At 40.3% G+C, this 14,164-nt stretch overlaps 1 protein-coding gene across 1 annotated transcript; it reads left to right on the forward strand.

Annotated features, from left to right (window-relative positions):
• The first annotated feature begins 554 nt into the window (after positions 1 to 554).
• Positions 555 to 14,153, forward strand: phtf1 (putative homeodomain transcription factor 1). Its single transcript, XM_069677974.1, has 17 exons — positions 555 to 867; positions 1,103 to 1,226; positions 3,293 to 3,349; positions 3,439 to 3,508; positions 3,720 to 3,878; positions 5,041 to 5,221; positions 5,432 to 5,552; positions 6,170 to 6,364; positions 6,451 to 6,696; positions 7,082 to 7,210; positions 8,506 to 8,775; positions 10,591 to 10,722; positions 10,810 to 10,896; positions 11,138 to 11,293; positions 11,443 to 11,538; positions 12,356 to 12,481; positions 13,393 to 14,153. Exons 2-17 carry the CDS (start codon positions 1,197 to 1,199, stop codon positions 13,411 to 13,413), a joined length of 2,076 nt encoding a protein of 691 aa, XP_069534075.1. The 5' UTR covers positions 555 to 867; positions 1,103 to 1,196; the 3' UTR covers positions 13,414 to 14,153.
• The last annotated feature ends 11 nt before the right edge of the window (positions 14,154 to 14,164 follow it).

Raw genomic sequence — 14,164 nt, forward strand, 5'->3', positions numbered from 1 at the left:
TCATGAAGTTAAACAATATAATTAATCATAAAAACCTCAAGAAATTATACCGTTTTTACAGTATTTTTGTGTGCCTAAGTAAAAAATATAATCACTCATTTGCGGTTTGCAGTATTTGTGAAATCTTCGTTATTTTCTTTTATTTGGAGATATTACATCAAACGGTTAATTGAAACATTTATCGGCAGAAAAATCTGCAATCCAACATTATCATGAAACATTCTTTGATCTGGCTCTCTGGCGCTGATTGGTTGAGATGTAAGGAATAACTTTAGGAATAAAACTGTGGGTATTTTCTGTCCTTCGTTTTGCTTGTCAGGCAGCACGTTTCCTGATACGAGTATGCGCAAAGCTTCATTTGTCTTTTAAATATTAAATTTCAGAGCAAAAAACATTTTTTTATTCAAGATAATTGAAGCGGTTGGTGTTGTCTGTCAATCCTATCCGCCCTAAAATTGTTTTAGATGCTTTTAAGAGACAGCAAATTGCGCCTGACAGACCCAACATAGGGAAGAAAAAACCCAATTGAAAGCACAACAAACCCCGGAAAAGGGAAGCGGAAGATTGAGCCAAAATGTTGAACAAGACTGAAGTTAGCCAAGTATAAAATACCTAAAAATAAACCTATGGGTAATAAGACGTGTGCGGATATAGAAAATCATTTATAAATGACATATTTACGAGTAATTCATCGCGTTCAAAAGTGGAAGTTGACGTAAAACGCGTAGCTAGCAGTTAGCTCAATCTGACAACAAGACGCTGCGACGCCCCTGACACTGATGACAAAGTATTTAAAAACCAGTTTGTGATGATTACCAAAGGTGTATTCAAGCTTGTGCCAACAGGACTTCTCCGCGTTCATTTTAGGTAAGTTACTTTGGCTTCTTGCTTAAAGGATGCTTGAGTTAGCCAGCATTTAGCCTGACTTGGTCACAAAGATTTAACGTTAGTTTAAAGCTTGCTCCATAGGTAAATACACCCTAACGGTTCCTGGAGACGTAACCATAGCGTTATATTCCCCCCCTCCCCCTTTTCTTAATAATTCTCTATTGCGTTGCCTTTATGTCAGCCTCACTTTGTTTGCGTCCTGTTTTTTGTTTAGTGACCAAATCTGGATTAGTGCCCAGTGCTCCCTCTGTCCTGTGCTGTTTGTGAAATGACCTGACCTGACTGTACTGGTTCAGCTTCTGAGGACAATGGCCAGAATAGCCTGGTATCAAGAGAAGGTAAGAGGAACAAATCTGACCCAAACTCAGTTAAAAAGTAGGCCTGCTTAAAATAGTCACATTAAATTTATCAAACAGTATGATATATACTATTATACTGTTATATCTATCAGGTGGTTATATCTTCATACACTGTACTGTACTTACTTACCTTCACATTATCCTGCACTAATAGTTTTTTATACTATTATGACTAAGTACTAGTCAATGTTATATAGTATAGTATATTACATAGTAGTATTCTATATGTATATGTTCATAATATACATTATTACCTTATCATTTCCATACCATACTATATATTATATTACACAATACTATACTATATTATACTATATAACTGCAATTTCTTACTGTTATATTAGTTTCGCACTGTGTTATTTGCCACTTTTATACTGCACCTTATATTGTACCATATTGTACCTCATACCATACTTTATTATCTCATCCTGCGTACCATATCACTTTATCCCATAACTGTCACTTTAACTTGTCACTTACTCCTACTTGTATAACAGTTGCATATGCCTCAAATATCTAATTTATTTATTGTATCTATTCTTATTTTTATACTGTGTTTACCCGAATTTTCCCACATGGGGATCAATATAGGATTATCTTATCTTATAATGTTGTATTGTCACAAGAAAAACTATACATTCATGTTGGATTATACAGTATATGTGTGAATTGGGGGATTGTTTTTGAAGCTGTACTCCAAAGGATGTATTGGAAGAAGATTCATTAACAGAAACGGATGTTTTCTATGATAAAATGGTTCAGCCAAAGGCCATGTTTTTATTTAATTGTCTTGTTTTATACACACAAAATACACCAAGATTTATATTGTTAAATGTATTTAATAGGCTTATTTGACAGTAACGCTGCATATTGATACAAAACCAGCTCTTTCTAATCAATGAATGTACCCTTTGTCCTGTTTTCCTATTCTAGACTAGTATTGTGTAAAAAAACAAATATAGTCAAAGCAAATAAGGTGATGACGATTTATTCATTTAATTATATTATCCTACTGTTATAATAACCTTAACAACTAAAGGTAACTACTCAATAAATGTTGATACAACGTGATTAAATATTGATATCATTATTTATCTATTCTGTACATATTCTGATATAACATAATTATATTTGTATGTGTACCTTGCATGTGTATATAAGCATGAGTGTGTTAGCTATGATTATCATTATGTACCAGTGTGTATGTTTGTATCCTAGGTTATTTGTCCATCTTGATTAGTTTGGCTCTTTGTTTATGACATTTTTAGTTCATGTTGTGGCTAGATTGGCGTAAAAGCTGTGATGTGGCTTTATCATGTGACCACCTGTAGAATTATATCTGTGTTTTATATACCCTATGTATTATTTGTCTGAATAGTGATCATTAAGGTATGACCTTATCAGGTAATAATAATATGCAAGGGAATGTTCACCAAGTCTGTTAGACGAGCAAAATCGTGATTCACTGTAACTTTTGAACTCCTCTTATGAGCTCAGCTGCATTCAGTCTTATCTGCACGTTGTGCTGTAAAGATCTGATGCCAGGCTGTTTCAGACGTGTGCTGACGTGTCTGAAAAAATGTGAAGCTGATGAACTATGATACTCTATGACCCACCTTTTACCTTTTAAATGTTATAAAAGGTTATGTTTAAGTTAAAATCTCCATCTGATATTTATCAAGCAAATGTGTGAATTGTTTAAGATCCTTTTTGTGCTTCTTTTCACACCTTTTTAAAGCATTCCTTTTAATTAGCTCTTTTGTTAGAGGCAGGTTTACAGCTAAAAGAATTGATCAAAACACACTTATCAGCTCTGCCTCTGTGTTTCCTCAGTCTCTGCAGAAACAGGTAAAATAGGACTTTGTTTTAAGTCTCCCTTTGATTGGCTTAATAAACCATAAGCGTGTGCCTCAACGACATTGAACAATGCTGCTTTTCTTCCCCTTTAACTTGATTAGGAAAAACTCACTTTGATTAAATCCTGAGTAAATTCTTTCCTGTTATTCTTAATTTGTTAAATTATAAATGTTCTGTGTTTGCTACAGATCGGGGCCTATGATCAACAGGTCTGGGAGAAATCTCTGGGACAGGCGGATCTAAACGTAAGAAACCTTCGATTCTCACTAAAGAAATGTATGTGCGTGTATTTATGAAGGGCATGAACTGAAAATACCACTTGCTATTCATGCAGGGTTTGGACAGCAAACCAAAGAGGACGGGTCACATCAAACCAGACCTCATCGATGTGGATTTAGTAAGAGGTGAGGATGGAAGAAGAATAGTTCCTTTTGTCAGTTTGTTTAAACGCAGACAAATTACAGAGTTTACATACAACAGATGCACCCTACTTCCCCTGTCAGCACATGGCACACATTATTATGTAATTACTGCCCTTTCTCTGCTTGTTCCGCTGTTGATATGAACAGTATGTAAAGTAAGTTCTATAATAGGCTTTGTTCTTCCTCCCCGCAGGATCAACATTCAGCAAAGCCAAACCAGAGAGTCCCTGGACAGCTCTGACTCGGAAGGGTCTGGTCAGAGTGCTGCTGTTCCCGTTCTTCTTCCAGTGGTGGATCCAGGTGACCTCCAAGTACATCTCCGCATGTATCCTCGTGCTGTACTTCATGCAAGGTTAGCTCGCTATTTTTAATCAAACTTCTGTTCAAATTGTGGGTGTGCATTCCTCAAAAAGCTGCACTTCATGAAGATAAAGTAAAACAAAGTAATTAACCAGATTACAAGCAAAGGACCACACATTGTTCTCTGACTCATACTGTGTCCTTTTGAGTTTTTCAATATGAAGAGGTTTGGAGGAATGGTAATCCCTTCATATGCCACTTCTAGGATAACTTAAAGGACCAGTTCGCCGATTTTCAGCCTCAGTCCTATCATGTTATTATGGGGAGCTGATGCCATTATGTTAGGAAAAAAATGCAATTTGGCTCTGTGCCTTTGGAGGACGCTATCTGCTTCTCCAATGGGCCCTGGACAACCTCCGCCAAACTACGTAAAACGTGTCATCTGGCGGGGCCAGGGAGCTCGCTAAACTATACCTCGTTCAAAATCGTCAGGTTTGAAATGTAGACTGCAGACCTGAAGATTTTTTAGACGATCCACCGGTATATTCTCGTCATATTTTGGATTCTGTAGCGCTCTGAGCCATTGCCTGCTGCGATCAATGTCCGTGCTTGGAAAACAGCATCAGCATCTCTTGCTGGGCCGTTCCTGTCAGAGGAAGGGTGTTATAGGAAGGTATAGGTTTCTCCACAGCTATGGCGCCACTTTCAAATGTTATAGCTTCTCTCAGTTACAGAGAACACCAGCTTTGACTGACAGAGGCTTTTTCTAGGGGTCTTTAACCAATCGTGCATGTAGTGTAATTCACCTGAGAAAGAGAACATATGGAGCTAAGCTACAATAAATTAGAAAACATGACATGTACATCCAGTCAAGGTTTTAAAGCTAAGTTACAAAGTGGAGGATAATCTGCACTCTTTACAGTCTGTGTTGCTGCTTTTGAAAAGAGTTTAATTGCAGCAGTGACACTGTGAGTGTGTCGCTCTTCACTTTAAACTTCTCTGCTGCTGCTGTTAAAAGATCTCTGAAGCTCCGGCGCTAAAAGGTTTTAAATGTTCTCTTTTGACTTAGAACTGAGTGGCACACTGAGTCATTAAAGGAAACAAATACATAAAATAAAACCTGCATATCCTCATTAGTAAGCATGTATTCTGCTATGATGACTCCCTGAAGAGACCATTTTGTTCACTGTTGCCAAATGTTTTGCTCCCCTCAGTGGCGGCCGTGGTGCTCTACCTCGAGGTCCCCGGGGCGAGTGCCAGCGAGGTGTTTGGACCCATGTGTCTCATGCTGCTGCTGGGTACCGTGCACTGCCAGATTGTGTCGACCGAGTCCAGCCGGTGGCCCTCGGGCAGTCCAGCTGCCAGCTGCACCACCAGCCCTGCGCGCAGAAGGAGGTGGATTCTCATTGTTAGCCACTGCACACTCATTTGCCTTTACTAACACTCTCTCACCTCATGTCACACGCATTAACTTTCACATTACGCATACAAAATAAGACCCAACCACAAAATTGTGCTGATACTTATTAACTGAGTTTTGTGGTAATGACTGCTTTATGGACAATCTCTTGACTTTGACCGTTATTTTTAATTGGTCTCCTTCAGGCCGAGGAAGGGCAGAGGGCTGAAAAAACCCGAAGAAAAGAACGACAGTGATGAAACAGAGCAGCAGGAGCCCTGGCAGTTTGAAGATAACCAGCGATTATTCAGGGATGAAGAGAGAAGGGTACTGTCACATCTCACTCAATCTCATTTCTTGGTTATGAGGCAAAAAGGAACTAACTAATGACAGCAAAAAAATCAGAATTAATAAGCAGTGAATAAATATAGGCATTAGATTATCTGTAGTCTAAATATGTGTTTGTTTGTAAGTGGAACGTAATGCGCCGTAATGACATCCTGGCTCCCATCAGCGGCTATCTGACGGCTATTAGCTTCTAATAAATAAACAGACATCTGCAGCAAGTTCAGCTAACAATCTGTTCTAGATCTTAAATTCCACTTGACATAAATTCCCTTGACGCTGTGTCACGAAAGCCGTTCAGCCTTTAGATTTCCCCTACATCCTCCATAGCACCCCAAATGATCTATCTGACCTCCGTTCAACAAACTTTTCATTTTAAAGTAGTTTTCTTCTCCTCTTGAATCCTCTGAAGTTGCCAATTGGACTGTAAACAGTTCCGCAAAATTCTCCTTCACTCCCAGAGGCTGTATCGTCATCAGATTATAGCCTATAGGTTCCGAGATTGCACCACAGAAGTATAGGCTTTGGTATTTGTTTATCTCATGCATTTGTTGGAATGCATCTTAAAGACTTGTGTGTGTCTTGATACTTCCTCACAGGACAAAAGAAAGTCAGGGTTTGGGGCGTCCGACGAGCTCTCCAGTGAGGAAGATGAGGGAATACGACCAGTGGAAGAACTTCATCCAAAACCTCATCAAGAGGAAAACCCTGCTGCTACTTGGCGAACATCAGCACCAAAGTCTCCTATTAGTAAAATAAGTCTGAAGTGTAACAAGCCCTCATCAAGGCCTCAGGTACGCCTTCGTGTTACTTTGTGTGTAAATGAAACTGGAGTTACAGTTCAGGAACATTGAGACATCTCTTTGCACACTGAAAACAGGAAGGAAGTGCGCCTTTCATCAAGGTGAAGCCTCGGGAGGTGGAGCGCCTCAGGCCGAGCGTCAGCTCTCGTCCTGCCTCTGACACCGACGACACGATGTGGGAGGAGCTTCTCCAAGGGCCTGACTCCGCCTCCACGGGGAGCAGCGACAGTGAGGGGAACGGGAGGTACAACACCGGCATGACGCTCCCGCAGACCAACTCGATGAGCAGTGATGATGAGAGCCTGCAGCAGGGAATCACCGGAGTAAGATCACCAAGAGGGTTATGATACTTCTCCTCACCTGGTTTTGTCTCAACTTACCTGAGTCAGCATGTAGCCACACTTTATTCATGGATGTTAAACACTCCTAAGGGGATACAAACTTACAGGCTGATGACTCATGTTTGTAATATTTAACAACACGTTCTCACTTTGGGACGTGCTGGTTTGAAGTCAAGTCAGCAATAGTAAATGCAACACCTGGTTAGACTTTCAAAATAAAGCTAAATCTAATCAGCTTCATGTAGTGTGATACGTCCACCTCCTTTAATCCCATTTAGCTTAATCCCATTGCAGATCTCCACACTGCATTATTCACACTTTGGAAAGCTCCAGAAAGCTGAATGTTCTTCACTGTGTTTCCCTCCAGAGCCAGCTGTCGTGGCTGCAGGCGTGTCACCCATCCAAGGACCGTGTCAGTGCCATAATATGGGAGCAGGGCGACTGTAAGAAAGCAGATATGTCAGTATTGGAGATCAGTGGGATCATCCTCACACGGGTACACATTATCCTCCTCATGTTACTATGACTGAAAACAGATTATTTTTCAAATCAAGCACTCTGACTCTGTGCCTTCAAGTCTATTTCCTTCCAATTTGTCTGCCACACAGTCAAATCTGTAGCTCTGCAATGCTGCTTTTAAATGTGGCAGACAGTATTGTAATTATGCGTAATCACATCTTCAGAAATAAAGTGGAAAATTAGAATCAACATTTTAGACTACCTAGATGCTAAGATGTGATATATTTACTCCGCTGAACATTTTAGGGGGGAAGTCACTAAGAATGAATTGTGGCCGCTGATAGCACCATAAATTGCGCATCATTTGCCCCCGCTATCTGCTCCGTCTCAAGGTCCGACTCACAAAGCAAATTGCAGTAATGATATTCAAGTGCAAACACGGCCATAACGTTTCACAGACCTGTGCAGTTTGCTCTTGTTTTGTGTCTGATTGTGGAGAGAAGCTGTCTCCTCCACTCTCTGCTGCGCTCTCAGTAGTTGAGCGCACACTGACGGATCTCAACTCCATCCACAGATCGATGATGAGCAGGGAAAACAGGGGCCAGCTCTTTTAACAGTAAAGTAAAGTCCAGAGTCGACAGGTGTTTACTAGTTTAACTGTCTGTAACGCAGCTTCATGTTTTAAACGAGCACGCAACAGCAGCTCGTCCATATAATAATCCCCGTCATGCGTAACGGCTCCAAAGTGTGCGCGTGTGCCGGGGTTGAGCCTCGCACAGCCCCGGACTGATTGGTCTCCCGATTATAATAATAATGACAATATAATATTAACACATACTACACATAATACTGCGCTGCAGTTACCACCAGTTCTCTGCAGAAGGTAAACATTTTGCCCAAACTGTGCGGTGCTGTTAGTGCTGCAGTTTGTGAATTAGGTGCTTTTTGCCACGAGGCTCATTTACATAGAAAGGGGCCAAATGTGCCCCGAATGTCTGCATAATGACTCATTTAAATACATGCAAACAGCACCGGAGCACAGAGACACTGTTCACTCTGCAGCGCACTTTGGGGTGCTTTAACCCCTCTGCGTGTGCTTCGAGAATGAGGCGGAGTCTTTTTGTGTCATTTGCACGTTTGGTTGGCGCAAAAGCCGCGTAATCTTTTGGCGAATTCCCCCCTCAGTTGTAAAAGTACCTGTACATAATCACTTGTAGACATTTGTAGAGTCGTACACAGGCTGTTTGATCAAGTTTCAGTAGCTTTTATCATCTTATTAATATTGCACTATAACACCTGTCTGTCTTTCTATCTTCCGTGTAATGTCGACAGGTGAAGTTGGTGGAGCAGGGAATGGGTTACCTGGTTTTTGGCGGGCTGATGACGGCCACCCTGGCATTGCTTCCCTTTGTTTTCCGTTTGGCTCAGCGTCTGGACGTGTCGACCCTTGGCACCCTGTGCCTGACAGACCTGGTGGAAATGGCGTTGGGGACCCCTGGTACTCAGGCTTATGCCTTTTTCTTCATCACAACGGTGCAGAGAGTCTGCCTCACAGGACTGTTCTTCTTCATGATGTGTGTGGCTGAGAGGACATACAAACAGGTGAGCAAAGACTTTTTATTGTTTTAAGGACTCTCTTGCTTTTATTTGAGTTTTTACTTCTCTTTCACATCACTGCTGCACAGAAAACTACTTTCATTTTATTGAACCTGAATAGTGCAACATGTGTCAGAAATCACATTCTTTCATTTTTCAGTCATAACTCAAATCACTAACTCACTTCAGGCAAATCTGATCACACAGACATGATGCTGACTGTTAGATTCAGCCTGAGTTACACCTTTTGGAGACAACAATGCCTTTGTTAAATGTAGAAGGATGGAATAGGAGTGACAGTACCATTGATTTATTTTTTTAAGTCTTTGTTTTGTAAATATGTGCCACACTGGGTGGGATAGCATCTCCCTCTATCCCACTTTTCGGCCCACCCAGTCGAGGCAGATGTCTGTTCAGCATGAGTCTGGTTCTGCTCGAGGTTTCTGCCTGTTAAAAGGAAGTTTTTCTGCCAATGTTGCCAAATGTTGCTGCTCATGGTGGATTCATGTTGGGTCTCTCTCTAAATAATATAACAGAGAATATGGTAGACCTGCTCTTTTTGTAAAGTGTCTTGATATAACTTCGGTTATGATTTGGCGCTATATAAATACAAACTTTAGGGGACTTTAGGGGAAAGTTAGACTTATCTGTTCGTGCATGTGATGACATTCATCAACTAACAAGCTTTCATAGAGATGAGAAATTATACTGCACGTTGGTATCATAGATTTATTTAAAGGCAAAAAAAACTTCAGCTGATTCAGAACGCTGCTGCTAGAGTCCTCACTAAGACCAAGAAAGTAGATCACATCACTCCAGCTCTGAGGTCTTTTCACTGGCTCCATGTATGTCAGAGAATAGACTTCAAACTACTACTGCTGGTTTACAAAGCGCTGAACGGTCAAGGGCCAAAATACATTTGTGATCTACTGACACAGTACGAACCATCGAGACCCCTCAGGTCGTCAGGGACAGGTCTGCTTTCTGTCCTCAGAGTCAGAACCAAACATGGAGAAGCAGCGTTCAGTTTTTATGCTCCGTATATCTGGAACAAACACTTACTTCTTTTAAATCAAGCCTGAAGACTCACCTGTTCACGGCTGCTTTTTATTCAACTATTTTAATACATTTATTTTAATAACTGTTCTAATTATTTATATCTGCACTGTAGCTTTAACTGTTATCTTTTTATATTTTGGCTTCTGTTTTAGCTGTTTTTAGTTTATCATCACTTTGCTTTTTAATGTCTTGTTTTATGATGTGTTTCTTTGCTTTTGTTGTTCTGTGTAAAGCACTTTGAATTGTCTTGTTGCTGAAATGTGCCAGATAAATAAACTTGCCTTGCCTTGCCTAAGGGCAAATGATTTTTCTGTCAAATTCAATCTAACCTTCAGTCTCTAAAGAGAAGAATTCTTATAATAATGTTTGAAACATTATCTATTTTTGATTTGCACACTCAGTATGACTTTTATCACTAAGGCTGTCCAGTAAACATGCGTCTTCTATCACCAGAACACTGACATTTATCAATTTATGTACAGCTGTTTCCCTGACTTGAAAATATATCAACACACTAGCAAAAAAATGTATTCTAATCACATTATACAGTGACATGCTTATGTAGGCATGTAGTGAACAGAGAGTGAGTTTTTACTGCTCACTCAGATTAATCCAGATAGTGCACAACTCATCCACGCCCTCTATTGGCAGGTTAGAGGTACTACACACAGACATAGAATTGCAATTGAATCTTTGCGAGTCTTTAAATAATATAAAGTGCTTTTCGTCTCTGACAGTAAAATGTTCTTGTTTCCCAAACAGAGGCTCTTATTTGCCAAATACTTCAGCCACCTCACTTCAGCTCGCAAGGCCAAGAAATCTGAGATCCCTCATTTCAGACTGAAGAAAGTCCAGAACATAAAGATGTGGTTGTCTCTGCGCTCTTTTCTCAGGGTGTGTATTCATTCACATAAAGTGTTTCAGCACTGGAGGCTTGTCATGGACTTATTTTGCTTACAACAGTGTGTTCTTCATTCACAGAGACGAGGGCCGCAGCGCTCCGTTGACGTCATCGTCTCCACTATCTTCCTTTTAGCGCTGTCCATTTCAGTCGTCATCTGTGCCCAGGTCAGTCATATCCGCTGGAACACATCAGCTCTGCTAAAAAGGATAAATCCAATAACGTTGTCTGAGTAGTGTGAGGCTCGCATGGAGATGCGATAACTGGAAGACAGCCAAAAAACATGTAACCATCTAATCATATTACTTGAGTAGAGCTCTAATGATCAGATAAAACATATCTTTGCTGGAAACAGAGAAATCCTCTATACGTCTATAAACACCCTCCTTTCATCTTGCTCTTTATCAGCTTCTGCACAGCCACAACACATTCCTCGAGTCTCTGACAAACTGGAAGCTGATGGTGTGGGCCTCCTCCCTCATCCTGTTCCTGCTGCGGCTCGCCACGCTGGGCTCCGAGACCAACTGCAAATACAGCAACAACTCAGTGCTGCTCACGGAACAGGTAAGAACACACAGAGGTAAAGAGTGGGTTCAGCACTTTAGACAACACCATCAGCTGATTTAAGATGGGTATCATTTAACGCATTTTTAAATATATTCATAGGTCTTTATTGTACAAGTTACAGACTGTGATATTGTTCTTGTTTGCAGATTAATTTGTATCTCAAGATGGAGAAAAAGCCCAACAAGAAAGAAGAACTCAACATAGTGAACAACGTTTTGAAACTAGCCACAAAACTGATGAAGGTAAGCACCATTTAACTTGTGTTGTAATGTTAATTTATCATACATAATCTTTATTTAATACATTTAAAACTTAAATTTGAAGTATTTTAATAGCATCAAAGTGTGATAAAGGTGGTAATCTTAGAGTTTTTAAGACTAAACTGAGTATTTTAGTGACGGGAACTCACAGGTTTTGCATTTATACTTGACTGCATATTTCAGCTACACACAGCATTTAACATAAAAACATTAAAGTTACAAATGTTGCCTGATACAGGTTATTTGGGTTAGAGGTTATTTTACTACTAAATATTTTTTTCATTTACAAACAAAGCAGTCTGAATTTGAACTTTCCTTTAATAACTAAATGTTAAAACGTCAAGGCTGTGGACCTTTGATGTATTCCTCATTTCCAGTTATCTCTGCTGGCACTATTTAATGTTATAATGTAATGAAATCTTCTTTTATATGTCACCTAGTATTGTCTTGAGACATCCCTAATACTTTTGTACTGACATTTGATTGTCAGCTTATTTGGCCGGTGGCCTTTCATCAGTACATTCTTGCTTTGATCCTTTCCTTACCTCGAAGTAAGGATACACATGTCGTCAAGTTCAGGTAACTTTGTACTTGGGTGCTGGTTTAGCTCAGTGGGTAGAGCAGGCACCCCGTATACAGAGGCTACAGTCCTTGATGCAGTGGCCGCAGGTTCGACTCCTGCCCTCGGCCCTTTGCTGCACGTCATCCCCCACTCTCTTCTCCCCATATTTCCTGTCTCTCTAAAGCTGTCCTATATAATAAAGGCAAAATGACCAAAAAGATAACTTACCTCCCACAGGAGTTGGATACTCCCTTCAGGCTGCTGGGCCTGACCGTGAACCCTCTGATCTACAACATCACCAAAGTGGTGATCCTGTCCGCTGTGTCTGCTGTGGTCAGCGACGTGTTTGGCTTCAACATCAGAGTGAGTGTTTATTTACAGCCTCTGGGTTTCTGTGATGATTGAGCAAGATCAGTTTACTCATCACACAATCGATTCTTTTAAACCAGTGGAAACAGCTGGTTGTCTTCTGTTGAGAGGGTTTTGTGAAGGACTAGAAACACTGGCAGCAACACAACAGCTCTTTTACTTATTTTTATTGTAGTTCATTTATAATTGTTCTGCACCAAAACACCAAAACAAATTCCTTGTATGTGTGTACCTACTTGGCAATAAACCCTGATTCTAAACTGTTGCATCGTGGGAAATGTAGGATCCAGTGATTTTGGGGCTTGACTAGGGTTGAAAACTTGTGTTTTTTCAGCTTCAGCTACTTCAGTTCAGACCGTTATTTAAAAGGATCTCTCCCCAATGTTATGGGATTGCTATAATAACAAATTAAGTGGCTTTTAAAGTATCTGATTGCATGTTGAGGTTGTAAACTGACAAGCGTTAATGTTAAGTCCATAAAGACAGGAAATACTGAAAGGTGTTGACAGACGGCGAGGTTAAAAGATCTGCTGTATACTACTATCATGTCCATGTCAGTATGTAGTAAAATTCTAAGGTTGTAGTGCAAGCCAGCAGGTAGTTAGCCTAGCCTAGCATAGAGACTGGAAGCAAGGGTACACAGCCAGCCTACTAAGTGTTAGGAAAAGATAGTGGTCTTTAGAGCTGCAAGAGGTGTATTATTGAACTTTGAATACGTATTATGCTAAGTTAAGCTGAGCTAATTGCTACATATTTATTGCACAAACATAAGAGTGGTATCTATCAGCGGGCAGCCCAAACTGTTTAGCTGTGATAATGCGTTTTAGTTGTTTGCAGGATTTGTGTCCAATGATGCTAATCTTTTTTCTCTAATAAGGGTTTTATCTCCTCTGCTTTCTCTCCAGCTGTGGAAAATCAAATCTTAATGTGAAAGCAGCAAACCACTAACAGTCTGACACTGGAGACCAGAAGCCAAATGTCCGCTGCAGACATCCTCTGAACCACAAAGAAAGTGCAAAACCTACTGAGTGAAGTCGTTGTCCGTGCCTTCCAGCTGAAACTTCTCCCGGCTTTTTATTTAGAAGCCTGAGCTGCTCTGACAATCGCTCACACACCTTCACTGGCCGGCTCAGCTGGTGTGGCGACTCACAGTTTCCATCAAAACCACGCTACTCTAACCCAGTGCCTGACCTTTGACCCTTGAATGTTCCTCAGTATGACGTTAAATATAGCGGTGAGTGGAGGTCTGAGATCACTTCAGGCGTCTGCAGTTTCCAGATTCCCTAAAATGTGTTTGTACAGACATGTAAATAAGTAAAATAGAGTCGATAATGTAGATAGTTTAAGTCTTAATCTATTATGTTTTTCATCAGTATATTAGTACAATTAACTGTAAAACAAGCTAAAACATCTGCTGACTGAAGCCGGTAAATCAAAGTGGGCGACCAGCTGTATTAATCTACTTAGGTGTCAACCTTTTGTACTATTTAAGGAGGAACTGTTGTGATTGTATATGGGCTTTATTTATTTGGGGTTTTGCGCTTTATCTTGCAAAGGTACCTGTATGTAATGACTCTCTGACCACTATCTGCCTTTTGTATTGAGAATCATTGTTGAAAAACGTAACTATGCAAAGTGGGTATGCTTAAATATAATGTTTGATTGAGGTGAATAAAA

Source organism: Semicossyphus pulcher, unplaced genomic scaffold (assembly GCF_022749685.1).
Source record: "Semicossyphus pulcher isolate SPU_LCO1_2020_fin unplaced genomic scaffold, fSemPul1.0.p SCAF_3, whole genome shotgun sequence".
NCBI classification, from domain to species: Eukaryota; Metazoa; Chordata; class Actinopteri; order Labriformes; family Labridae; genus Semicossyphus; species Semicossyphus pulcher.

Excerpts from the sequence above, each read along its gene's own strand:
- phtf1 (XM_069677974.1), top strand. The coding sequence starts at position 1,197 with ATGGCCAGAATAGCCTGGTATCAAGAGAAG. Across the intron at positions 6,365-6,450 it reads AGCCCTCATCAAGGCCTCAG|GAAGGAAGTGCGCCTTTCAT; the intron begins GTACGCCTTCGT and ends CACTGAAAACAG. Across the intron at positions 11,539-12,355 it reads TAGCCACAAAACTGATGAAG|GAGTTGGATACTCCCTTCAG; the intron begins GTAAGCACCATT and ends TACCTCCCACAG.